The sequence below is a fragment of the Eretmochelys imbricata genome, chromosome 8 (assembly GCF_965152235.1).
Source record: "Eretmochelys imbricata isolate rEreImb1 chromosome 8, rEreImb1.hap1, whole genome shotgun sequence".
Taxonomy (NCBI): domain Eukaryota; kingdom Metazoa; phylum Chordata; order Testudines; family Cheloniidae; genus Eretmochelys; species Eretmochelys imbricata.
This window is the reverse complement of record NC_135579.1, coordinates 72,667,462-72,695,369: the sequence shown is the minus strand read 5'-3', so window position 1 is coordinate 72,695,369 and position 27,908 is coordinate 72,667,462. Positions and strand designations below refer to the sequence as shown.

At 38.5% G+C, this 27,908-nt stretch overlaps 1 protein-coding gene across 5 annotated transcripts in view; it reads left to right on the top strand.

Moving 5' to 3' along the window:
* PTBP2 (polypyrimidine tract binding protein 2) overlaps positions 1–26,930 on the top strand; it is an 87,783-nt gene extending 60,853 nt beyond the window's left edge. For 2 of the 5 annotated variants that reach the window (XM_077823477.1, XM_077823482.1), the window contains 7 exons: positions 5,840–6,035; positions 22,023–22,177; positions 23,651–23,684; positions 24,104–24,196; positions 24,883–25,099; positions 25,207–25,284; positions 25,445–26,930. In XM_077823477.1, coding sequence (XP_077679603.1) covers positions 5,840–6,035; positions 22,023–22,177; positions 23,651–23,684; positions 24,104–24,196; positions 24,883–25,099; positions 25,207–25,284; positions 25,445–25,577 — 906 coding nt within the window. In that variant the 3' untranslated portion in view covers positions 25,578–26,930. The remainder of the gene's footprint in view (positions 1–5,839; positions 6,036–22,022; positions 22,178–23,650; positions 23,685–24,103; positions 24,197–24,882; positions 25,100–25,206; positions 25,285–25,444) is intronic. The other 3 variants (XM_077823481.1, XM_077823479.1, XM_077823478.1) reach the window with 3 other exon arrangements.
* Positions 26,931–27,908: the final 978 nt, after the last annotated feature.

The following is a 27,908-nucleotide window of genomic DNA, read 5'->3' as shown; positions in this document are numbered from 1 at the left end:
ACTAAGAGATGGGGGGAAAGCTGATTGCTGCAGAGGTGCATGTGGATCAGACAGAGTCTTCTCTTGGAGGGCCTATTGATAGAGAATCTCTAAGTTTTAGTCAGGAGGAGAGGATGGAAGAGGACAAAGTATGGGCCAGGTCAGACGAAAAAAACATTCACATAAAGAATCTGGCACATCGGAAAAGGGTAGACAGATAAACAGTGACAAGTTTTTAAAGTGCTTGTACACAAATGCTAGAAGTCTAAATAATAAGATGGGTGAACTAGAGTGCCTCGTGTTAAAGGAGGATATTGATATAATAGGCATCACAGAAACCTGGTGGAGTGAGGACAATCAGTGGGACACAGTCATTCTGGGGTACAAAATATATAGGAAGGACAGAACAGGTTGTGCGGGAGGGGTTGGGGGTAAGGGGTAGCACTACATGTGAAAGAAGATGTAGAATCAAATGAAATAAAAATCTTAAATAAATCCACATGCTCCATAGAATCTCTGTGAATAGTAATTCCATGTTCTAATAAGAATATAACAGTAGGGATCTATTATCGACCATCTGACCAGGACAGTGATAGTGACGATGAAATGCTAAGGGAGATTAGAGAGGCTATCAAAATAAAGAACTCGGTAGTAGTGGGGGATTTCAGTTATCCCCATATTGACTGGGTACATGTCACCTCAAGATGAAATGCAGAGACAAAATTTCTTGATACTTTAAATGACTGCTTCTTGGAGCAGCTGGTGCAGGAACCCACAAGGGGAGAGGCAACTCTCGATCTAGTCCTGAGTGGAGTGCAGGTTCTGGTCCAAGAGGTAACTATAACAGGACCGCTTGGAAATAGTGACCATAATATAATAACATTTAACATTCCAGTGGTGGGAAGAACACCTCAACAGCCCAACACTGTGGCATTTAATTTCAAAAAGGGGAACTACGCAAAAATTAGGAGGTTAAACAGAAATTAAAAGGTACAGTGACTAGAGTGAAATCCCTGCAAGCTGCGTGGACACTTTTCAAAGACACCATAATAGAGACTCAATTTAAATGTATAACCCAAATTAAAAAACATAGTAAAAGAACTAAAAAAGAGCCACCGTGGCTTAACAACCATGTAAAAGAAGCAGTGAGAGATAAAAAGGCATCTTTTAAAAAGTGGAAGTCATATCCTAGTGAGGTATATAGAAAGGAGCATAAACACTGCCAAATTAAGTGTAAAAATGTAATTGGAAAGGCCAAAAAGGAGTTTGAAGAACTGCTAGCCAAAAACTCAAAAGGTAATAACAAAATGTTTTTTAAGTACATCAGAAGCAGGAAGCCTGCTAAACAACTAGTGGGTCCCCTGGACGATCGAGTTACAAAAGGAGCGCTTAAAGATGATAGTAATCGCAGAGAAACTAAATGAATTCTTTGCTTCAGTCTTCATGGCTGAGGATGTTAGGGAGATTCCCAAACCTGAGCTGTCTTTTGTAGGTGACAAATCTGAGGAATTGTCACAGATTGAAGTGTCATTAGAGGTGGTTTTGGAATTCACTGAGAAACTTAACTGTAACAAGTCACTGGGATCAGATGGCATTCACCCAAGAGTTCTGAAAGAACTCAAATGTGAAATTGTGGAACTATTAACTATGGTTTGTAACCTGTCCTTTAAATCAGCTACTGTACCCAGTGACTGAAAGATAGCTAATGTAACACCAATATTTAAGAAGGGCTGTAGAGGTGATCCTGGAAATTACAGACCGGTAAGTCTAACGTCCATACTGGGCAAATTAATTGAAACAATAGTAAAGAATAAAATTGTCAGACACATAGAAGAACATAAATTGTTGCGCAAAAGTCAACATGGTTTCTGTAAAGGGAGATCATGTCTTATTAATCTATTAGAGATCTTTGAGGGGGTCAACAAACATGTGGACATAGTGTACTTAGGTTTCCAGAAAGCCTTTGACAAGGTCCGTCACCAAAGGCTATTACGTAAATTAAGTTGTCATGGGATAAGAGGGAAGATCCATCCGTGGATTGAGAACTGGTTAAAAGACAGGGAACAAATGGTAGGCATAAATGGTAAATTTTCAGAATGGAGAGCGGTAACTAGTGGTGTTCCCCAAGAGTCAGTCCTAGGACCAATGCTATTCACCTTATTCATAAATGATCTGGAGAAAGGGGTAAACAATGTGGTGGCAAAGTTTGCAGATGATACTAAACTACTCAAGGTAGTCAAGACCAAAGCAGACTGTGAAGAACTTCAAAGAGATCTCACAAAACTTAATAATTGGGCAACAAAATGGCAAATGAAATTTAATGTGGATAAATGTAAAGTAATGCATGTTGGAAAAAATAACTCCAACTATACATACAATATGATGGGGCCTAATTTAGCTACAACTAATCAGAAAAAAGATGTTGGAGTCATCATGGATATTTCTCTGAAGACGTCCACGCAGCATGTAGAGGCCGTCAGAAAAGCAAATGGCATGTTAGGAATCATTAAAAAAGGGATAGAGAATAAGACTGAGAATATCTTATTTCACTTATATAAATCCATGGTACGCCCACATCTTGAACACTGCTTTCAGATGTGGTCCCCTCATCTCAAAAAAGATATACTGGTATTAGAAAAGGGCAACTAAAATGATTAGCGGTTTGGAACAGGTCCCATAAGAGGAGAGATTAAAGAGACTAGGACGTTTCAGCCTGGAAAAGTGGAGACTAAGGGGGGATATGATAGAGGTATATAAAATCATGAGTGGTGTGGAGAAAGTGAATAAGGAAAAGTTATTTACTTGTTCCCATAATATAAGAACTAGGATCACCAAATGAAATTAATGGGTAGCAGGTTTAAAACAAATAAAAGGAAGTTTTTCTTCACTCAGTGCACAGTCAACCTGTGGAACTCCTTGCCTGAGGAGATTGTGAAGGCTAGGACTATAACAGGGTTTAAAAGAGAACTGGATAAATTCATGGAGGTTAAGTCCATTAATGGCTATTAGCCAGGATGGGCAGGGATTGGTGTCCCTAGCCTCTGTTTGTCAGAGAGTGGAGATGGATGGCAGGAGAGAGATCACTTGATCATTACCTGTTAGGTTCACTCCCTCTGGGGCACCTGGCATTGGCCACTGTTGGTAGACAGGATACTGGGCTGGATGGACCTTTGGTCTGACCCAGTATGGCCATTCTTACTTTCTTATTCCCCTCCCCTCCTCCTTCTCCATCTCTATTTAGGGACACCTCTCATGAGATGCTGCTCCTCAAGCAGGATTGCTCTCTGCTGGCTTTGGGAGCAGTGGAGGGGGTTCTGCTGGAACACCAGGATCAGAGCTTCTATTTCTGGTACTTTCTGGTGCCCAAATTTAAGGGAGGGGGAAGATGCTTGACCTTCATGGCCTCAACATGACATATCCTCCACCATTGTCTTGGAACGACTGGTTGACTGCTCTGGACCTTCTGGCAGGTTTTCATGTGGCAATTTTGCCAAGCCACAGAACATTTCTTTGTTTTGTCATAGCAGAGCACCATTTCCAATATGTGGTGCTTCCCTTTAGCCTGTTGGGTTTTTTACCATATGCATGGTCATGGTGATGGCATACCTCAGGAAGGAAGGAATCTACAACTTCCCTTACCTGGATGTCTGTTTACTGAGTGGCAGTGTCTAGAGCGGAAGTCCTTTTCCATGTCAACACTACATGCACTTGCTCGAACATCTGGGTCTCATCCTAAACACTGGAAAGTCAACTTTGGTTCCCATTCAGAAAATTGAGTTTATTGTTGCCCTTATAGACTCTCTAAGAGTTTGAGAGCATTTTTGCCAACTGACAATTTTCAGGCAATTTGCCACTTTTGCCTCAGTCTGCAGTCTCAGCCTTTCACAAGAATTCGGATGTGCCTGAGGCTCTTGGACTCTGGGTCTGTTTGCACACAGCTGGTCCAGTTTGCAAGGTTGCATCTTTGACCCCCTTCAAATGTGTCTCAGGACAGTTTACTGTCCAACTCTTCACTCAGACAGATTGGTCCATCTTCCTCCATTGGTCCTGGACATCTCACAGTGATGGATGCTTCCAGAGGATGTTTGTCAGGCTGTTCTTTGTCCAGCCCTCACCAGCGAGGACTTTTGTCACCGAGGCCTCCCTGAGGGGCTGTGGAGCACATCTGGGGCTGCTGAAAAGTCAACGTCAGAGCTGCATATCAGTCTGATGGCACTTCAGGCCATCTACAATGTTATGCTTTTCTGGACCATTTTGGGCTCTCACATACTTACAGACAATACCACCACAAAGTATATGTGAACAAGCAAGGGGGAGCACACTCCAGGATGCTCTGCCAGAAGCAATCAGATTGTGGTAGTTCTGATTGAGGAGAGTATCATGCCGGTAACCGACCACTTACCTAGGATCCAGAATCATCTTACCGACCATCTCAGCAGCACAGGGAACTGGGAGCGCGGACAGGGGTAAGGGGGCCGAGGTGGATGCTAGCAGCCAAGGCCTGCGGCAGGGCTGGTGGCCAGGACCCCGGGCGCGGGGCCAGGAGTGGAGCTGGGCAGAGCTCCCTCCCCACCCCCTGTCGGGGTTAATCTGGGCCCTAGCTGTGCCCCTTCCCCTAAAATTACTCCGCACCTCACAGATTGAAGTTTTCTGATATACATAATGGCCACTTGCTTGAAATTAACTTTCTGGTAAAGCCCTTAAGTCCTTCATTAGCATTTCACAAGATTTCTTTGATGGGTAATTTATTTGCAAGGATATTTACCATGTAAATGTGTGCTATTACATTATGAGAGGAATAGATAAGTGAAAACTATACAAGAAACATTCCACTAGTTTCTGCGAGGTTTAAACCTCTGAATATATACTATACATTCAACAATTACTTTGATCTATCCTAATAAAAAGTAAATTGGCCTGAATACACTTTCACATCTAACAATCGCTTTTGAGTTCCGTTTGTGAGTCACCTAAACGGAATACATGGCTGCGTGTACTCGAGGAAGAAGAAAGGGTTAAAGATATGATGCAGACATGTATTCCATGACCCATCCTACGTCCCCTCTGCATTGGAGTCTAGTCTTTGGGTGTTCTGTGCAAAGGAACTGAGGGGGGTCGAAGCGGCACCACCTCATATAGCCGGGGAAGGATTATGGCCACAAGGCACGAACACCATCCTTTTGCGAGTACTGCTAGGCAAAATTCTCCAGCTCTGATGAGGTGGGCACACACATACCTAAGTGGAATACTGCTGCATCACATATCGAACCACAGTAACAGTAAGGAATTGTTTGTTTTAAAAAATTAACTTAAAATAGGCGTAGCAGATCTTTCATTTATCTTTTAAGTGTTGCTGCTGCTCTTGTTCAACAGTAGAACAAAAAACATTCTACTAGAACACTGCAAATACTGTGATCCTCCACATAACCACTTTTTACATATTATTTTAATGCCTTCTATTTAGTCATCTCTCTCTCTCTAATGCCCCTTTAAAAAGAATGCTTTACTGTTTTTAGTAGGTTTTAACTTTTGAAAACTTTACAGTATATCTGCATTAAATCTGAATTAAATACCAAGCAGCGGGGAACAAGGTTGATTCAGTAGATCTGACAAACTAGTTCCCAAGTTTTACTGCATTAAAATACTACTATAAATCTCCAGGTATTTTGGTATGCAAAATTTTTCGAGGTAAGGGAAACTAAAAAGCTTCCAGGAATGACCTAATGAATTTGATCTTTATTGGGTTTTTAAACTAAATAATTTTAGTTTAAATGGACAAATGTGTGCTCACTTTTATCAGACTTCAACAGTTGTGACCAAGCTATGTTTTATGTTATTAAATACAATTTTCCTTTTTCAGGCATTAGATGGTCAAAATATTTATAATGCTTGCTGTACCCTACGGATTGATTTTTCCAAACTGGTGAATTTAAATGTGAAGTACAACAATGATAAAAGTAGGGACTATACTCGACCTGATCTTCCGTCTGGTGATGGGCAACCAGCATTGGACCCAGCTATTGCTGCAGCATTTGCAAAGGAGACTTCACTTCTAGGTATGATTTTAATTTTCAAAACTCTTCCCTCCCCATTCCCAATTAATCAAATGCAGTCTTTTTATTATTAATCATTGTAATTATTTAATGTTGTTATTATGGTAGAGCCCAAAGATATGTTAGGGTTATTTTCAGTTGCGCTGTGCAATTGTAGTAAGACAGACAGTTTCTGCCCCTGTAAGCTTACTATATAAATAGATGAGAGAGAAACAAGAACAGGACAGAATGTACACATTATCAAAAGTTGGTATCTAGTTACTTATATTTTTTAACTTTCCCCAAACCATCCTTCCTTTTGTTCTGGTGTCAGTCAACTTGCTCCACCGTTGATGACCTAAAGTATCTTCCTTTCATCCTGCCCACCTCTTGGCAAAATCTTTGGGACTTGATATTGGCCTTGTTAAAGTCAAGGAAGCTTTTCTATTGATTTCAGCAGGAACAGAATCTGTGTCCTTACTGGCACTGTAAGCAGGTCATGAAATTTTTGCTTGCTTTCATGTTTGCAGTGTCCATTTTCTTCAACTAAGAAAGATGACATGTTGCTTTGAGGAAGAAGTGTCATCCTGTAACTTCTATAAAAATACCAAAGAAATAAAAGAACAGATAACAGAAAGGAGACCATGTATATAAAGAAATTCCATCTTAGTATTTTATTTTTTAATAATTATTGCATTTTTTTTCCTTTATATAGATCAGCACTCTTATCTCTAGTGCTCTGGTATGCAATCTCAAGAGCCGATAAGATATTAGAACCCATCAGAAGAAGCAACTGAGATTCCCTGAGCAGTGCATAGATAAACATGTCCTAGCTTCTAACGGTCTTCTCTGCTTGTTGGTAGAAGCAATACATTCAGTACTTACTGTACTTATGTTTTGAGAGAGAAATTTTTAATACACTATATCTTGTTTTTGTTTTATCATTTTAATTTGGTATCAACACTGTAAATTTCATGATTGCATAAACTAGTAAGCATTACCCAGTTCCTGTTCTGGATGTCCTTTATACTTTGAAGTTTTAGGGTTCATTTTGTCAGCAGAGTTCAGATTGGAGTTAGAGATTTTTTTACAATACCTAGTGAACTGTCCTGTGTTTATTATCTTACCCACTTATTGTTTGTTTCCTTTGGAGTTGGGAAGCTAGAAGGAAAGATCAGCCATTCACATAAAGTGCTTCATTCTGTTTTGAAGTATTTGGTTATAGGCAGAGCTGACAGCACCGCCTGTTACTGAGGTTGCCCAACACTTCTGATTTCAGTTGCTCTGACCCTGTTATCAGTTGGCCAAACTTCAATAATTTGGGCTGATAATTTCCATGCCAGATATCTGTCTCATACTGAATGTTTGTTTGTTTTTAAATGTTTAGCCAAAATGGCTCAGCCATTTCTGAGAACAAGGCTAGTGGAAAATACATTTGTTTTCGCCTTGTTAAAAATTTCTGGTGCTCTTTTCTTTTGAGAAAGTTTAGTGCTTCCCACCCCACCCCAGCCTCACTTTAGAGCAGGGACTTGAAATTTGACAGGGAGTGATCTTTGTGTCAGGGCTGTGCCTTTTGCCATCACACCAGTGGGGGTGGAGAATTTGAGTGGGGGAGCGAGAGGAGAAAGATTGGATGAAGAGAGGCAGGGAGCTGGGAAAGAGACTGAGAACAAAGAGCTGAGGGTTGAAGTGGGAGAACTGGGAGTGGCTGTGTACTGGGAGTGGCTGTGTGGGGACACTGGGACCAAGACAGACTGGAAGGATGACAAGGATTTGTTGGGCAATGAGACTGGGGCCAGGACAGTGGTTCTCAGCCTGTGGCCCGTGCACCACCTGTGGCCCAATCAGCACACAGCTGCAGCCATGTGACATCCTAAGGGCCATATAGGTAGTATTGGATGCAGCCATATAACACATTGTGGGCTGCATAATGGTAGATAGGTTGAGAACCACTGAGCTAGAATGAGAAGCTTGATGAGTGGAGACAGACTGGTTACCTGAGGAGAATGGGATTGGGATGGGGAGCCGGGGTAGGGAAGAGACAGGACTAGAACAAGGCCAGATTAGGGAAGCTCAAGAAGCAAAGGTCTGTCCAACTCTGTGATTGAATTTCTGTATCTTCAGTTTGCTTTTTAAAAACTAGCAAATTACACATATATGCAAAACTCTGCTAAAAGAACATTAGTAGGGTTGCAAAGTCAAGTCAAAAAGAAAAGGGGTACTTGTGGCACCTTAGAGACTAACAAATTTATTTGAGCATAGTCAAGTCAGAGGTTAGGAAATGCAGAATTAAGGTTGCCTGTGTAACCTTAATTTGGCCCTCTTGTGTACATGCATATGATACAATCTTTAAATGATCACATACCATTTATTCCATAGGGCTTCTGTCTTATTCAGTGGACCTGATCTGGGGAGGAATCAGGGTTGTGTAATAAGAGATTGTCTGTAGAATCTCTGCCATATTTATTGCAGAAGTTGAAAGGTATGTAATGAATGAGATAGGGAATTGTAGGAACAAAGAGAATGGGTGTTATGGTTAAAGCAGTTGAATGGTCCCTTGAGAATTGGTTTATATCCCTTCCCCTGCCACAGAGTTCCTAAGTGATGCTGGGCAAATTGCTTAAACCTTTCTTTCCACGGTGGTCAGTAATTGTGTGTTCCTCATTTTCTGGGTGCCTGACTTGAGACCCCAGGGTCTGAGTTGTATAGCTTCTGAGCACTGACACCTGCAATTAAAGTCATTGGGACCTGTACTTTGAAAATATACAGTGATATAGAATGCTAAGTTCTCTGAAAAAATCAGGTTCTGGGAGTCTCAAATTGGGCACCCAAAATTAGTGAACACTTCTAATTTCTCTCTGCTTCAGTTCCCCATAGGTAATATGGGGATAATCCCTCATTTCACAGGCTGTAATGAAAATAAATGTGAAGTACTCAGATACTGTAGTAATGATTGCCTTAGAAAAGCCCATGAGGAAATTGATAATTCTGTCTTTAGAGCAGGATTTAATTAGTGTGCAGTAAAGAAGGAATGTGGGCACACAATGAACAATGAGGAGAAAACAAAATATTGAAACTACTCTGTGAGCACTGTTCATTCTGTGCACTGAATGAGGCACTGATGTAGTCTGTTTCAAAAAGGACTATATTAATACGGACTAGGTACCTTTTAGTTCATGCCAGCATGGTCTATACAGGGTATTTAGGGTGCTCTACAGTTCAAACCCCCATAGACTGGACTGAGGCACTTCTAAAAGATCTATCCTATTCTAATAAGATTTAAATTACTATTTAATGACAAAATTATTTAACATAAGAACGGCCATACTGGGTCAGACCAAAGATCAGTCTAGCCCAGTATCCTGGCTTCTGACAGTGGCCAATGCCAGGTGCTCGAGAGGAACTGAAGAGAACAGGTAACCATCAAGTGATCCATCGCCTGTCACCATTCCCAGCTTCTGGCAAACAGAAAAATTGATTTTTAAAAATTTGATCTTAAAAACCATAAATGATTTTTCCAAATTATTTTAATAATTAATAGAAAATTAACAGAACCTAGGTACATGATAAATTCCCCTTACCATCATCTATTTCATGAGTATGGAGATTTATATAATCCGCCCCCCCCCCCCATGTTAATTTTTTTGGATAGGTCACTGGATTGGGACTCAGGACCCTTGAGTTCAGTTCCTGGCTTCGTTGCTGGCCTGCTGAATGACCTTGGGGAAAGACACGTCTCTTTCTTGTGCCTGAGTTTCCCAGTCTATAAAATGAGTGTAATGTACAGATTTACTTTGTAAAGCCCTTTGAGATGTACAAGTGAAAAGTGCTATATAAAAGCTAGTCAGTATTATTTATTAGTAAGGCTGTCAAGCAATTTAAAAAATCTCGATTAATTGCACAATTAATCACACTATTAAACAATAATAGAATACCATTTATTTAAATATTTTGGGATGTTTTCTACATATTCAAATATATTGATTTCTTTTACAACATACAATACAAAGTGTTCTGTGCTCACTTTATATTTATTTTTTATTACAAATATTTGCACCGTAAAAACCAAAAGATATAGTATTTTTCAGTTCACCTAATACAAGTACTGTAGTGCAATCTCTTTATCATAAAAGTTGAACTTACAAACACAGAATTGTGTGGGGGGAAAAAAAACAAAAACAAAAAAAAACCTGCATTCAAACAAAACCATGTAAAACTTTTAGAGCCTACAAGCCCACTCAGTCCTCCTCCTTGTTCAGTTTGTTTACATTTGTTTACATTTACAGGAGATAATGCTGCCTGCTTCTTATTTACAATGTCACCTGAAAGTGAGAACAGGCATTCGCATGGCAGTGTTGTAGTCGGAGTTGCAAGATATTTATATGCCAGATGCTCTAAAGATTCATATGTCCCTTTATGCTTCAACCACCATTCCAGAGGACGTGTCCTTGCTGATGGCGAGTTCTGCTTGATTATGCGTCAGTCCACATTGCTTTGGATCATTTTCATTTTCATCATCTGAGTCAGATGCCACCTGCAGAAGGTTGATTTTCTTTTTTGGTGGTTTGGGATTCTATAGTTGCCGCATCGGTGTTGCTCTTTTAAGACTTTTGAAAGCATGCTTCACACCTTGTCCCTCTCAGATTTTGGAAGGCACTTCAGATTCTTAAGCTTGGATCGAGTGCTGTAGCTATCTTTAGAAATCTCACATTGGTACCTTCTTTGCATTTTGTCAAATCTGCAGTGAAAGTGTTCTTAAAATGAACAGCATGTGCTGGGTCATCATTCGAGATGGCCATAACACGAAATATATGGCAGAATGCAGGTAAAATGGAGCAGGAGACCTACATTCTCCTCTAAGGAGTTCAGTCACTAAGTAACTAACGTTTGTTTTTTTTAACAAGCATCATCAGCATGAAAGCATGTCCCCTGGAATGGTGGCAAAAGCATGAAGGGGCATACAACTGTTTAGCACATCTGGCACATTTTTTAATCGTGATTAATTTTTTTGAGTTAATTGCGTGAGTTAACTGTAATTAATCGATAGCCCTATTACAAATAAGCAAGGTGCTTTATAGAATATAGAATATATAACAAAGTCCCCATCTGAGGAGCTTACAGTATAAGTATACACATTCAAGTGACTTAAAAATGAAGTGGGTGTTAGGATAGAATAATGATCATGATATTGATTAAATGGCTATGTGTGCAGATTGATGAATAGCATTTTTGTAAAGGTACTTGAGGTTGAAATAGAAAAGGGAGAGAAAATAATAAGAAATTAAAAGATCATTGGAGGTGATGGTAAGATGGGAGGGGGTGAGAAAACATGATGAACAGGAATAACTTTAATACTGTACCGATCATCTTGCCTATTTTTTAGTCCTATCTCACTCCTCCTCCTCAATTCTTTTTTAAAAACATTTTGTTGATTGTAGTGGAATCTTGGATGGTTCTTCCTGCTACTGCCTATCTTGAATATCTCAGGAAAAGTCAACTCGGTTAGTAGTCCGTGTGTTTTTTGTCAAGGGGAACATGACAGGCTCTGTTCGCAGAGTAAGTGTTTATAAAAGTGAAGGAATAACTGCACTGGATTGAGCCAGATATAATTATAGGTGCAGTCAAAGCTTTTCCACACTGCTGTACATATGTACCTCAGCTCTGACCTGCAACACTCATGTTAATGTACTCTTGGGCCTTTTTTTGTTTAGTTTTTTAGAACAGATAGTAAACTGTGCTACTTTCATATGTACAAGTAGAAGGTAGGGTGAGATCATCAAACTCTGATAGGAAAAATAAGGGCTCAATTCTGACACAATGGCTCATTTTATTACATATTTGAGAATTTATCACAAGATCATTTATTGATTTTACAAGAAAAGTTTTAATTCATAACCACATGTTGAATGTAAGGGTTGAGCCCTAATAGACACTTCTTCAAAAGTTAAATATAGTTTTAGCAGTCTGACTAGCGTTAAAGTCCAGGAGTAGAGAATCTAAAACTGTATAAGTGGAAAACCATTGTATCACTCTACATGTGGTTTTATTAGGACCCTGACAAGCTGTTTTTTATTTGGGAATATGTTTTGTATTATTTGTATTACACTAGTGCCTAGAGTAGGGGTGGGCAAACTTTTTGGCCTGAGGGCCACATCGAGTTTCTGAAATTATATGGAGGGCCAGTTAGGTGTGGACCGGCCCCCGCCCCCTATCCAACCTCCACGTCCCGTCCCCCCCCGCTCTCGCCCCCTGATGGCCCCCCTGGGACTCCTGCCCCATCTAACCCCTCTTATTCCTGTCCCCTGATGTCCCCCCCAAGACCTCTACCCTGACTGCACCCTGCCCCCTATCCACACCCCTGACCACAACCCCGAAGTCCCCTGCCCTTTATCCAAACCCCCCGCTCCCTGCCGCCTTTCCGCGCTGCCTGGAACACCAGTGGCTGGCGGTGCTACAGCTGCCCCGCCCGGCTGGAGCCAGCAACACCACTGTGCAGCACAGAGCACCAGGTCAGGCTGCGGCTCTGCAGCTGTGCTGCCCAGAGCATTGCACCAGTAGCGCAGTGAGCTGAGGCTGTGGGGGAGGGGGGACAACAGGGGAGGGGCTGGGGGGCTAGCCTCCCGGGCCAGGAGCTCAGGGCTCGGGCAGGAGGGTCCCGCGGGCCGTAGTTTGCACACCTCTGGCCTAGAGGACTGTGTTAGGTATAGTACAAACACATAGTAAGACATAATCCTTGCTCCAAACAGGTAATCTATAAGTATACAAGGCAGACCAAACCCATGGGAAAGTGAAACACAGAGTTATTGAGTTTGTAGAAGGTCACTAAGGAAGTCTGTGGAAAATCTGGGACCTGAACCCAGAACTTGAGAGTCCTAGTCAAGTAAATTAACCACAAGCCTAGCACTACTTTCATGTTTTTTAGCCTAATATAAACAGTTTCTTTTCTATTTTATAAGGTTTTAATTTGTTTAATGATTCTAAGCTCTCTGATAAAAATGTTAGTTTACAAATACTGCTCACTATGCAACATATATGTACACTTAAAAAACATTGATGTGCTGTGCCCAAGTATACTTTAGCAAAAAGAGCTGGTAAGATTGCATCTCTAATGGCAAAAAACAAAAACAACCCCCCCACCCCCAAAATGTGTTATCCATAAATCTAAAAAGATTAAGTGCAAATTCAGGAATGCAGGGTCACTGTGTTGAAATATATTAAGATTCGCTCCATATCATGTATACTATTCTGTTGATTAATTACCAGTGTATCATACTACAAATTGATCATGGTTTTTATCAAAATATTTTTACTTGATAATTCAGAATAGCCAGTTGTAAATATCTACAGAACAAGGATCACTTTTTTTCCTTGGATGTGTAATTTCTCTGAACCTTTTAACCGATGAAGTCTCTGTGCTGTATAATCAGTTAGAAACCTGACATCCAAAAAGATAATCCTGGCCCTGGCAGATGATTATTCATTCATATACTGCATTCTCTGCCGCGAAGGAACGAGGTGATAGAAATCCTTGAGATTTTAAATTGGATGTCTTTTTAATGAGCCTTTTATCTTTTGAAAGAAGGAAAATTCATTAATGGACAGAATGGAGTGCTTTCAGGTGAATTGTCAAAAGCAATAGTTGTTCCTTTGGAGTGGCATGTATTTTTTACATGATATGAAAAAAAAATACATAGGAAAAATCCTCTATACAGGGAAGACCACTAGCTGTGTTTTGATATGTAAGCAGTTATATCCGATCAATATCAGTGTATTCTGTATTCCAAGATACAAACTGGAGTTAAGGTTCATTAGATATAGTAATGTAAGTGTAAAGTATTATAGTGATGTTATAATTATCCTCCATACCAGTATTACAAACACTGGATATTCAGTTAAGGTTAAAATTTAAAGAAATTCAGACATAGAAACACACTGTAAAGGCATCCAAATAACCTTAACTCCACCCTGTAATGATGCTGTGCAATAACTATACGGTTATAACTAATGCATAATAGTGTTTGTGGTCTCAGGTTAGATAAACTGATGTTTAAAGACATTATATATTTTGTTATCAGTATCACTGCAGGGCAGAGTTCCCTAACTGATTTTCATACTTCAACTTTTTGGGATTTCTTTTAAGGGTAACATTAACTGTAAATATCCTGGGTTTTTAATGCTCGTTTTGGGGGTGATCTGACCATCCCAGTAATGTTTTCAACCATTAAGTTACTGATATGTACTCTCAACCTTAACTCTAGTTTAACATATTTCTGATTTGGGAATTTCCTTTTTATTTAATTAAAATGTTCATGTATGAACACTAAACAAGAATCCCAAAGAGAATGTTACAATGTGATATTTCTGATGATTTGAAGATGTATATTATAAACCTTCACTTTATTCCAGCTTTTAGGGCCATTATCTCCTAACATCCAAGCTTCATATTTCACTTCCATACATACAAACCACTTCCTCCTCACTATTGTCCTTCACATTTCTCTGTTCACATCCCCCCTGAGTTCCCCTTCCTAACCTTCCTGTCAAGTCAATATTGTGCAGAGAGTAGTTATTGAAAATAATTTTCATTTTTGCCATCATCCTGCATAACTTGGTTACTTCAACAAGGACTAAAGAATAATGTTCTGCAGAGAATACCACAAAGAAGTGACTGGATAGGGTGCCATCATCTTCCACGAAGGCAGTTTGGCTTATTTCTGTTGTTCCCAATAGGAGTTGGTGGCCATTTTGAAAGAGGGAACTGTTCACCTCACTCCATTGAGAATGATAGTAGATAGCAACCGTTTTGAAAGAGGGCATTTTTTGTGTAATTATCTGTTGTAGAATAGCAGTACCCTGAGTCCCTCTACACTCAAACTTCTGCTGCTGGGGGCAGGGGGGCCTGAGACTGCCCCAGCAGCTGCCAGTGCGACTGGCCCAGGGGCTGCCTGAGCTGCTCAGGCAGCACCCAGGCCAACCGCAGGGGCCGCTGCAAAAGTCACGGAATCCATGACCTCCGTGACAAACTTGGAGCCTCACTGATGAGATCGCTAAAAATGATTTCATTGTGATTGCTTATTTTATTTGGAAAAGCTGTCCAGCACAGTTTGGACTGACAACTGCTTACCTACGCAGGCCAGATTTGAATCAGGGGCAATAGGGTGAATTTGTATTCTGTTATCAATCCGCCACATCATCCAGACTCTAATTTATTCTTACTAAATATTTATTTCCCTTTCTCCTCTAGACTGTGGCTATCTCTTGTGCCAGTTTTACCCAATAAAAGCAAAAATAAGGTGTTTCTTTTATTGATTGGTCTAAATCATTAATAGGGACAAATTTCAAGCATTTCATTCTTCGTTTATAGAGATTATTAAAAGATAGTCACCTTTTTAGAAAGAACTTGCTTTTATTTGGAGGGTCCTCCTATAGATTGATTCATTTATCCTGCTCCCTGCTTGAGTTGTAATTCCATTTTATTCCCCAGAAACCTAGATCTTTTTAGATTGAAAAAAAGAATTACTCATAAAAGGCTATGACGTGCTATGTATGTCTCCTGAGACACATGCTTTAATTGTTTCCATCTGAGGGATTCTAAACTTTATAATACAAGCTTTGCTAGTCAGCTCTTGAAGGTGCATGTGTGAGGACACAAGACTTAAGAATGTGGATCTTTAGAGGAAGGGTTCTCAGGACAAATCTTTTTGGTGGCCTCAGAGCGCTGCCACCAACTCTTACTGGTGGCCGGTCAGGCAATTTTTCCTAAAATGCGTTAGGAAGAACAAATAAATATGCATATATACATGTCCAAATCAGTGTAATTTATTTATTGCTAGCTAGTAAGCCTGTTGTGAAAAGTGATACTTGTATGTTTGTTAATACACTTTTCACAGCAGCCTTACTTAGCCCTGGCAAGCCGGGGGAGAAATTAAGCCCTAGATGGGGGGTCAGGGGAGGTAGAGGGGGGCAGGGGCAATGGAGAAGGATTGCTGGGGGGCAAGAGAGGCAGCAGGGGGCTGGAGCGTGAAGCCCCGTGGTCAGCGGATGGAGCCTGAAGCCGTGTGGCTGGAGCCTGAAGCCCTGAGCCAGAGCCTGCCGTCCCACTACCTGAGGGCTGAAGCCAATGCCTGAGTCCCGCAACCACTGGGAAGGTGGGGAACTCATCTGCTGCCTGCTCCTCCAGTGTTGTGCCCCAACAGTCTTGGGGGTGGGGGGGGGGGCAGGACCGAACCCCTACTGGTGGCCCCAGCAATCAACACCAAGGTGGTGCATCCTGGAGCAACAGGGAGGAGGAGGGGCCGCTATTTTTCCCCCCATCCCAGCCCAGGAGGCTGTGGCTGCAAGAAAAGCCCCTGGTGGCCGCATGTGGCCCCAGTGGATGCATTTGAGAAACGCTACTTTAGAGGATATAACTTTTGGAGAGCTTCCGCTTCAGGTCCTGGTAAGCTGTTCCTTTGTATTCTGATTTACTATGCTAATTGTTAAGAACATTATAAAAATGCAGTCATCTGTTATTTTTAATATAGTAGTAGTACACGGAAGCCCCAGTCAGGATCAAACCTGTATATTTAAGGTTGATTAAAGCTTTGTAGAAACACAGAAAAATCATTTCTAATTAGAATCATTATTATATATCTTTTCTGAGAGGGGAAAAGGCCCTTCAGTAGTGGTGGAGAATTTTAATTAGTAAGGACATTTAGATGAATATTGGTAGTTTCACTTTACTTCTGTTTATTTTTCCATTGAATAGTTATTCTTCCATCTTCTTAATTATTACCTCAGGAGCAAATTGATAACACAACACAGCATTTTGACATGAACCGATTGATATGCAATAGTAGGAGATACAAAACCAGAAAGGATAAATGTAGCTACATATTATTATATGTTATAAATTATATGCCTGGATATATAGGGTGCATAGGAATATGTTTTGGTATGTTTTAAGTGTTTTCCAGCATAAATTAGGAATGGCTGCCTTGTGCAAATGGCAAAACTAGAAGGTGAGTTATGTGGTTCATCCCAGAAGAAAGCCATTATGTAGTCTGCACAGGGGATACAAAAATAATATTTTAGGACTGTTTTAAAAAATATTATTGGGACTATTTTTTATCCCTTTACCTGTAAAATATCAGATACTACATTTGTAGCTGTAGAGGGCTCAGAGGGCTACATTTCTAGCTGTAAAAAACCTCTAAAAAGGGCCGGAAATAGCTTTCCCATGCTTTAAAATGTTGTTATTTCAGGACCTTTGAGGACTAGAAGTGGGTGTTAAGTCTCATTGGGAAGCTCTGCTTTCCAATGGTACAAAGCTACTGTTTCTAGCTCCTGCAATGATTCTTTAGTGTTGTGGCATTTTCATAGATAAAAATGGCCTATGTTTAAACTGTGCTAGGCTTCTACCACTTCACATGGAAAAAGTTGTGCAGTGGGCACATAGTATTGTGCCCCTTTGTCTTGTGCATCTTTACTGAATTTTTACTATGCAGCTAATGTATGCATATGTGACCTTCTTTAACTACACTTCTTGAGCTTACCGAAAACAGACATGAAAAATGGGTATGTACAATATAAAAATCTGTTTCTGCATTTTTTTTTATGTCTGAATTAAATTCTTTCAAAATATGTTTCCTAGGGGGACAAGTTTTGTACATTGCTCTATTTCCTCTTATTTACATCACAAAAATCCTAAATACTAATATAATTCAAAAGTATACTTAAATCAACTACTACAATATAGCTAGCAAGGAGAGTAAATGTATCATTTTTATGGCTGTCACAAAAATGTAGTGGCTCTCACAATACAGGGAGTAGTAAAAACTTTTAAAAACAAATTACATATTTGAAGCCCATAGTTCTCCCTGTCACCTCCTCACCTCGAACTGATTTTCAGTGGCACTCTCATTGCCCTGGTCCTGGCCACCGGTTCAGGGGGCTCTGAATATTAATTTAATTTTAAATGAAGCTTCTTAAACATTTTAAAAATCTTATTTACTTTGCATACAACAAGAGTTTAGTTTCATATTATACACTTATAGAAAGAGATGTTCAAAAAATGTTAAAATGTATTACTGGCACGTGAAACCTTAAATTAGAGTGAATAAATGAAGACTTGGTGCACCACTTCTGAAAGGTTGCTGACCCCTGTACTAGAGGAATTACTTAGTTTTTGATTAATAAATGGTCTCTCCTGAAATTTCATCCAACTTATACAACAATTGATCCTAACAATCAGTCTTTTCAACATAAAAAATAACATTTTATTATAATTAAACTTTTTTCTGAAATAAGGTTTATTTAAAAATTGGTTGTGCGTACTTTTTTTCTTTAAAATAGTTTTGATACTGTTTTTGAGGAGACAGAAAGTAGCATTATGGGATTCCAAGTGTGCATCAATGTGACTTCCAGAACACATTTTTTCATCTTGTAAGCAAATAGATGTTTTTTTCTAACTGTCTGCTCTACAAACTTTTATGAAAGTTATGTTCTTTCTGGTTTGTAGTTTTGGGGGATGAGGGGTTCACCTTATCTTCTTCCATGGGATATGTGAAAAACTGGAGGTATTGAATAGTGTTAAATATTTTGGATATATTTTCGATTTTTTCACTTATCTCAGCCTCTTTATTGGCTGGTTCTGTTGCTCTAATACAGTGCCTGATATCTGTGCATTTCTTCTGTGATATAACAGCAGAACATAGCTATTTAAGGGGAAATCAGTTAATTGCCAGATGCCTCTCTGCCCTTTACTATTTGAAACATTCAGGGCACAACTTTAATTATGACTTTTGGAAAACTTCGGCACATCATTTTTACATCTAACTTACTTTTCTGTTGTTTTTTGATACATTTGTACGTAGCAGTATAAATTTTCATGGAGGTCAACTGTGGAAAAGAAAGTGAAAAGTGGATTTTGAGGAATATAGGAATTGCCATGCTGAACTACCAGTGGGCTGTCTAATCCCATATACTTTCTCTGACAGCGACCAGTACTACATTTCAATGGAAGATTATAGACAGCTCTCATTATGGACAATTACACAATATTGTGTCCGTGGGGGAAGTTTTTTCCTAACCCCCAGATAGCTAGTGATTGGCTTATATCCTGAAGCTTGATTGTCCATTTACACATATTTAGCCTTTCTAATATAACTGGATGTTCTTATTCATAAAAATGTCTAATCCCTTGTTGAATCCCACTAAACTCTATGCATTGTGCTAAAAACCAGAGCATTCTTATTGTCTTTAAATGTGTTGCCCTTTAATTTTATTAGATGCCTCCTTCCCCTTTTTCTTGAGTTACAAGAGGGACTAAATAGGATTGCCTAGTTAACCTTCTCAGTAGCGTTCATTATTTTGTATACCTGTGTTATGACACTATAGACCAGCGGTTCCCAAACTTGAACCGCCGCTTGTGCAGGGAAAGCCCTTGGCGGGCCGGGCCGGTTTGTTTACCTGCCGTGTCCACAGGTTTGGTTGATCGCAGCTCCCAGTGGCTGCGGTTCGCTGCTCCAGGCCAATGCGAGCTGCTGGAAGCGGCGGCCAGTGCGTAAACAAACCGGCCCGGCCCACCAGGGGCTTTCCCTGCACAAGCGGCGGAACAAGTTTGGGAACCGCTGCTTTAGACAAATACCTTTTAAAACTCTCTTCTCTTTTGAAAATCCTTTCACATCATTAATTTTAATTGCCCTTCTTTCAACCCTTCTGTATCTCTTTTGACATGGAATGACCAGAACTGAACATGTTTTTTAAGGGAGAATATAACTTGGATTTATGTAATGCCATAAAAATATTTTCAGAATTAATCTCTATCCCTAACATGGTTTTTGTTGTTTTGTTTTACCATTACTGCATAATAGTTACTGGCTATCCCACTCTGTCACAGTAAATTAATATTATATACTTAGCTAGTCCTTTTGTCCAGCACAGTAAAATCTCAATGTGTTAATTATTTATCTCCCATAAATTCCCCCCTGTAAAAGAAACATGATTAATGAGGTGGAGCATGGAAATTTTACTTACTTTGTGTGAAATAAACTTTGTAACCACACTTATTTTACACCTCTGCATTTTTCTTCGTGCTACAATATCTATTTTTAGTAGTGTTGGGAATATTTTCTTTTTTTTATTGACGAGTACGGTCACAATTAGCTGCTCAGTATTTACTCACTATCTGAGACTGAAGAATTCTTTTGCCTTTCCCTTATTTTTATTTTTAAACAAAATTAACTCACTTTTGGGGAAGAAGGGAGAAAATTCAATTCTCATCTACAAAGCAAAGATTTCTATTTAGATGCGTTGGTGGGCCCAGCTGGTCAAGGTTACAATGGTCCTGTGTTAAATTTTTATTTAGTATCATCATCTAGGCATCAGAAGACCACGTTGTGAAATCTGCAAGGCCTAGTGCAGTAGTGGCAAATAACGTGCAGTAGAACAAAGTAATAATTTGAACAATTATTATTTTTGTGCTAGTCTTTTTATTTGTTGGAGACTAAATAAAACGTACTTGTACAAATAAAACTAGCACATCTAATTTATCTGTAAAAGGTAGTGCAGGCATAGCACAGGGGCACAACTTCACAGGATGGTGGGGAAGGAGTGTATCCTCGGGTGACAGTATGCTCACTATGTACCCAAGGGATTCCACTGGGAAAACCCATCATAAATTAATAGTATCCTTGTACAATGCCGTAGCTGCTTTGGAGGGGAGGAGCTCCAATGGGGTGGCCAATGGCAGTTGAATTCCTGAATGAACATTCTTAGGAGGCAGAGAGGCTAGGGAAGATTACCACTATGGAGCTATATCCCTGGACTGAATATTCCTGCGTCTTCATGGCTGGAACTCCCCCCCTACCCCCACCCCCCCACTGAGCCTAACGCGATGGGTAATATGTAGGCTACTCTATTTGCCTTGCTCTGCAAGGTTGTAACCTAGCCTAAACCATCAGGTTGAAGTGAAGAAAGTAACTAATACCAAAGGGTAATATAAAGGAAATATAATGGTGAAGACAACTTGCATTAATATTTAGTTTCACTGACTTGACTGGTGTATTCAGGCAACGAGATTAATTAAACATCAAAAAGATTTCTTCAGATCATTTTGATAAGAACATAAAAACAGCCATACTTGGTCAGACCAAAAGTCCATCTAGCCCAGTGTCCTGTCTTCCAACAGTGGCCAATACCAGGTGCTTCTGAGGGAATGAACAGAACAGGTAATCACGAAGTGATCCATCCCTTCTCGCCCATTCCCAGCTTCTGGCAAACGGAGGCTAGGGATACCATCCCTGCCCATCCTGGCTAATAGCCATTGATGGCCCTATCCTCCCTGAATTTATCTAGTTCTTTTTTGAACCCTGTTATAGTCTTGGTCTTCACAACATCCTCTGGGAAAGAGTTCCACAGGTTGGCTGTGTGCTGTGTGAAGAAATACTTCCTTTTGTTTGTTTTAACCCTGCTGCCTGTTCATTTCATTTGATGACCCCTAGTTCTTGTGTTATGAGGAGTAAATAACACTTCCTTATTTACTTTCTCCATACCAGTCATGATTTTATAGACCTCAATCATATCTCCCTTTAGTCATCTCTTTTCCAAGCTGAAAAGTCCCAGTGTTGTTAATCTCTCCTCATACAGAAATCATTCCATACCCTAATAATTTTCATTGCCCTTTTCTGAACCTTTTCTAAACCAGATACTGTAGATATTATTAGGGAGGATTTTTGCTTTAATCTAGGAAAAAAGAGCAATGTGTGTGGTTCACAAAAACTGCATTTGATTGAAAACAAAATGGTCTTTAGAAAAGTGAAGTGGCATAAGAAGTGCTTTGAAGCAAGAAAAATAGCGAGAACCCTGGTTTTTCTCCTGATATTTATTACTGATCCATTTCACTAAGCGTTGGAAAATACGAATCGTGGAATGAATTCTTTTGTGTAAACAATACAGTGTTTGTACTTCTGATTTAGATATTTTTGAACGACTTGTGTGTATTTCGTAAAATATGCTTTATTTTAAAATTAGGGCTTCCTGTTGCAGCTGTTCCAGGAGCGCTGAGTCCTTTGGCTATTCCGAATGCTGCTGCTGCAGCAGCTGCTGCTGCTGCTGGCCGAGTGGGTATGCCTGGAGTCTCAGCTGGTGGCAATACAGTCCTCCTGGTTAGCAATTTAAATGAAGAGGTCAGTGAAACCATTAACTCTTTTTTATTCCTTATTTTTTAATCACACTTCATTTGTGAATGTTTTCTTTTTTTTGCACTTGCCTCTATTTTCACTTGCATACTTTAAGATCAAAGTATTTTTTCTTGTTTTTTGTATGTCTAAATTAATTTTGAAACTATAAACTTTATATTTTTTTCTATTATAGTTAAATATTTTTGTTTTCCTAGGTAGCTAACAACTTAAAATATCCTTTGATATTTGGCTACCTATTTTTCCTAAGAAAAATATGGTAAATACTGCATGTTTGGTTTTCAATTTGTAATTTAAATATTTTCACAAAAACAACAAAATGTATTCTAACTTGTAGATTATATTTTATGTAAAGTAGAATTGTGTTTTTCTTTTCTAATTATTTGCTGCTTCATTTCATGCTTACGTGTCACTGCATTTTTAAAATCTTAATTTATGTGAACTGCTCTAACACGTTTTTCTTTGAAGGTTCTCCCAAAGATCTTGACGAGGCACTCTTCCAGTCTCTCTTAGTAATTTTTTCTTTGCAGTTATTATTCATTTGTCTTCAAAAACATTTTTCACTTTAATACTGTTACCTTTCTTGCTAACTCTAAAATCTAAGGGGTTTTATTTAGTTTTGCATTTTTACTGTCTTGTACAATTTTTTAATTGCTGTGAAAGCTGGTATGAAATGTGGGAAGTTTGATGTAGCAGTTTGTCTAGTTGGAATACTTGTTTCATTTTTAACTGGCCTCTGTTAATATGATTCATGAAGCTTATTTATCATTTGTTACTATTTTGTCATCCACAGTCTTGCATGTTAAAATGTTTGGATCAGAGTGCCATTTTGAAAGATTTTTGCCGGCATTTCATACCCAGCCATGCTTATGCACTTGAAGTTCAAAGTTTAAAATTTCTATTGCATGCTTTTTTTTTTTTCATGTTGAGATGAAATGCTGTAATTTATTCTTTGATATGGATGTACTTTACCCATATTTGTCTTGGGTGACAACATTTTACTCAGTTTTTTTCCTTGTACAGTACATAAACCAACCATTTTCTGACCAAATTCCTGCATTTCCTATGTACTGACCTATATTTTATTTTTTTTTGTTCCCCACTTCCTTTTTTTCTTCTGCATTGCTGTTTCCCTTCCCCATTTCATCCTTCTCCTTTTGTGTTCACCTTCCCTTTCCTTGTCTTTCCTCAAATTCCCATGCCCTCCCCCGTCTTATCCTTTATTTTCCTTATCCTTGTCTACGTTCCCTGTCTTCATTCCCTATGTTCATGCTTCTGTGCTTGAACAAAATGTGTTCCTCGGACCAACTTGCCCCAATTAACCGCCTTGAACCATGATCCATGACCACCTCACCATTCTGCGGGAACCACCCTTCGTTATGGATGATCTGTTCATCTCCGCTCTTCCTCGACTCTTCTCTCTTCTTGTCTTACGCTGCTTGCTCTTCTCTCCTTCTAAAGATGGTTACGCCCCAAAGTCTGTTTACCCTCTTCGGTATGTTATTGTTAGCACTATACTTTTATTATTGATTTAATTTTTGTTTCACCTTAATTCTTATTTTTAGCTAGCACTTTTGGCTTAAAGTTGAATAGTAAATCTTTTGCTATTTTTCTTTTGCTGTTTAAAAACTCTCCATAGACACAAGATTTTCTTTTAATGCATGCTAATATATTTTGCATGGTCTTTAATTTAATATCATTCACATAGCTTTTGAGGGTTTATCAAAAATTTATTCTTTTCAAAATTCACTATTCAAAATCTTGATCTTCTTTATTCATTTGTGTGAATGTTGAGATTGAGTGGGTGATCTTGTTGATGTCTGAATGTTTCATTGATATGTCAAAATGTGCTGTTTAGTTGGTTAGACTTAAAATTAATTATTCTTTTGGATTACCTCTCTGACTCTAAAAAAGGTGTTTATGGGGATGTGCAGCGTGTGAAGATTTTATACAATAAGAAAGACAGTGCTCTTATACAGATGGCAGATGGGAACCAGTCACAGCTGGGTAAGATTAGATTAATTTATGCCTCATTTAAATCTGTAAATTTAAGTATTTGAAATAATATTGTGGAAATTCAAATGAACATGTTCATATATGTCAGTCTACTCTTATTCTAGTTTTTCTCAGATCCCAGACTATCCATGAGACATGAAAACTTATTACATCAAGTCGTTCTGTATTCCAAAAATCGTATGTGTATGTGCTGCTTTGTGAACAGAATAATAGTGTTGTTGGAGGAGAAAGAGGTGTTAATTTATTTTCTGAACTAAACATTAACTTCAAATTCTAATCTAACCCTATGGACATCAGTCTGCTACTTCACTGGCCATATCAGCACAATAGCACATGCAAAAATACCACAATTAAATCAGAGAAAATAAGTTTGAGCATAATACTAGGTAGTGGTGTGTATGTTGGTTAGTGTCATGGTGGGCTTTTTCACCTGGAATAAGTTATTTGGACCATTCAAATAACAGAATAAAATAGGGTTGTGTTTCCATGTTTGTTTTACTGAATACATGGCTAAACATAGCAGTGCAGTTTTGAAAACTTTACAAACTAACTTTGAAATTGAATTATTTTTCTAGCTTGCAGTGTTGGCTGAAATCAGTGATTTAATGAGAAAGTATATGCCATCCTTGCAGGGTGTTGAAATGTAGCACTGAATTTAATAAATTTGTCTTTTTCAGCCATGAGTCATCTTAATGGACAAAAAATGTATGGGAAGATTATTCGAGTTACCCTTTCCAAGCATCAGACAGTACAGCTACCTCGAGAGGGACTTGATGACCAAGGGCTAACTAAAGATTTTGGTAATTCACCCTTGCATCGCTTCAAGAAACCTGGCTCAAAAAATTTTCAGAATATATTCCCTCCATCTGCAACTCTTCACCTGTCTAATATTCCGTAAGTGTTGTATGACAATAAGCCAGTGGGATTCACATAAGCCATAAAATACTAGATCCACTGATAATTAATTCTTATATGTGTGTTTTTGTTTTTCATTTTTCTAGACCATCAGTAGCAGAAGATGATCTGCGCACACTGTTTGCTAACACTGGAGGCACTGTGAAAGCATTTAAATTTTTTCAGTAAGCACGTTTTCCTTGAATCCCTATGTTTTGAACAAAAGATTGACTTCATATGTTTTAACAGAATGTCTTGAAAAAATACTCTTCTGGAGAGGGAAGAGAGGTTTTTAGGCCCTTATTTAGTATTGGTTGAGTTCCTAATGTTGTTGTTTTGTTTCAGAAGAGATCACAAGATGGCACTTCTTCAGATGTCAACAGTGGAAGAAGCTATTCAGGCTTTGATTGATCTGCATAATTACAATCTTGGAGAAAATCACCATCTGAGAGTTTCTTTCTCAAAATCAACAATTTAAAATGGGAGATAAAAAATGAAGGTGTATCGCATTGTTCAGTGTCGTCACCTATTGACTGTTCAGGAGAGTGGGGACCAGAGTTTGACTTCTGTCTTTCATGCTGTTATCATTCCTTGGTTGTTTTAAAAAAAAACATTCATAAGAAAAGAAAAGCAGTGATATTAACTGTTGGTTTTTCATCTGTTTAGAGAAACATCATTTTGTTTAAAAGGGTTTCAAGTTAAGCCCACAGTTTTTCAAGTTAGTTGACATACGTGCCTTAAAAAGGAAAACTAGTGTTGCTAGAATTACATTTGCTAGTAAAATGAATTTGGTTGGCTGGGGCACAGTGTTACATGAGAATTAAAATATATTTAGGCAGGGGTGTGTAAAAAGGTTAAGGTTTTTGTTTCTCCTGCTTGGAACTCTTTTATTACTTATTGGGTTGTCACGTATCTTTCTTTTTAATCAGATAAGATACATTACTTTGAAAGATTAAAACACAGCATATTTTATTTCTGCTACTTTAACTTTTTTTTGTAAATGGCCTTCTGTATTTCATGATTCTGGTCTAGATTCAGTTATGAATGTAGGCATTAGAGAAAATGAACAAGGTACAGAATATTAATTTCTTAAAGGAGAAAAAAGTGATTTCTGTGATTTTTTTTGAGCCCTATGTGGAAAGCATTGTGGAATCTTAACCTTTTTGTACACACTCTTGTGGGACGTATCATATAAATGTCAGCACTAAGTAATGTCTTGTTTGTGGTTGAATATTTTTCGTAGATGTTTTTGAAGTTGACATGACTTATGTGCATTTAAATATATATTGCCATCTTTAGTTTGTAATTAAGATTTGGAATATGGTTGTGGATTTCTGAGCATGTGCAGACTGGTCTAGCTAGTTCAGGAACTGGTGCATGTATTTTTCAAAGATGAAGAAAGTGTACTGCGAACACTTGCAGGAAGGTTAATTTTGTGGCAGTTTTTTAAAACTGACAACCAGGTGGGACCAAAGTTTATGTGCCTTTAGTCTTAATTTACCTTGCATTGTAATATTCAGTTTTAATAAATCTCTTCAAAATATTTTGTATTAGAAATCGATCTGACTTTACTATAAACATGGCTCAGAATCTACAGATCAAATTAATTTGACAACAGTTCTTCTGTCAATCTGAACTGGTTAATCTGATTCTGTTTAAATGACCAATACTTTTTGAAATTGATGTACTTAGTTTCAAGATTCATAGATTCTGTTATCTATGTAGAAAAAGGTCATGTATATTTTCTATTAGTTAAGTTTTTACATCTTTAGAAATGTAAAATTCAGTATAGTTTGAAAGCGGCACAATTAAAAATTAATTTTCTAACAAAGTTGGGAGGTTTGACAGTCGTTTAATTTCATTTTGTGTGTACTCTGCTTACCTCTGTAGCATGCTCAATAAACACTTCTGTAGCTCTATATTCACCTTTTCTGTCTTTCTCTGCTGCCTTTTCTCTCTTCTCTTCTTTGTTTTCCACTCCCACTGTGCTTCTGAATTCATGTTTATTCTGTGCCAGGGTGGGAAAAGAATAATCATAGTAATCATTTTACAATTGTATGGCTTTATACCATAAGTAAATCTGATGCTGTGAAAATACATCAGCTCCTTATATTTAGAAAGACGGTAACTGCTTTGGAGGAGTACATGTATATTACACATTTCCCACCCTGTTATAACCTACTACTTTGAGGACAACTTTTATTGTGGTTTGTTAGTGCTCTTTTTCTCTCTCTTTTCTGTTTTAAGGAGATTTATGCACTAATAGATCTCTCAGGTTTGCCATGCTGTCTTGCTGCAATTTCATCTTCCATCTTTTGTGTCTGTTAAAGATTTTCTACTAATCATAAAATATTCTCATAGGTTAAAAAACAAAACAAAAAACCCCAAAGTGACCAAGTTGCTAAAGCAAATATTAGAACAGTGGACCATATTATAGATGGTGATCTTTTTTCCCACCTGTTCTGAAAAAACATTCAAGAAAATTCTTTTGGCAAGTTAGTTTCTACACATTTATTTTAAATTTATTTTCTTCTGCATAATAAATGTTAATTTTTCTAGGTTAAAAATAACTTAACACATAGTCCCATTGAAAGAATAACTGTATAATTTTGAAGTTCTGTATTGGTAAAAGCTATCAAGGTTCAAAACTTTTTTTTTTTGTCACTTCTTCCATACAGCTACTGTAGGTTTATTGATGTCAGATTACTTTGTGACCTGGTGTCTGTTCTTTAGGATTACTGTATAATCAATAACTATCTGTCAAATAGTTAAAGGTTACCACATAACCTAGCGGTGTTGCATTAGTCTC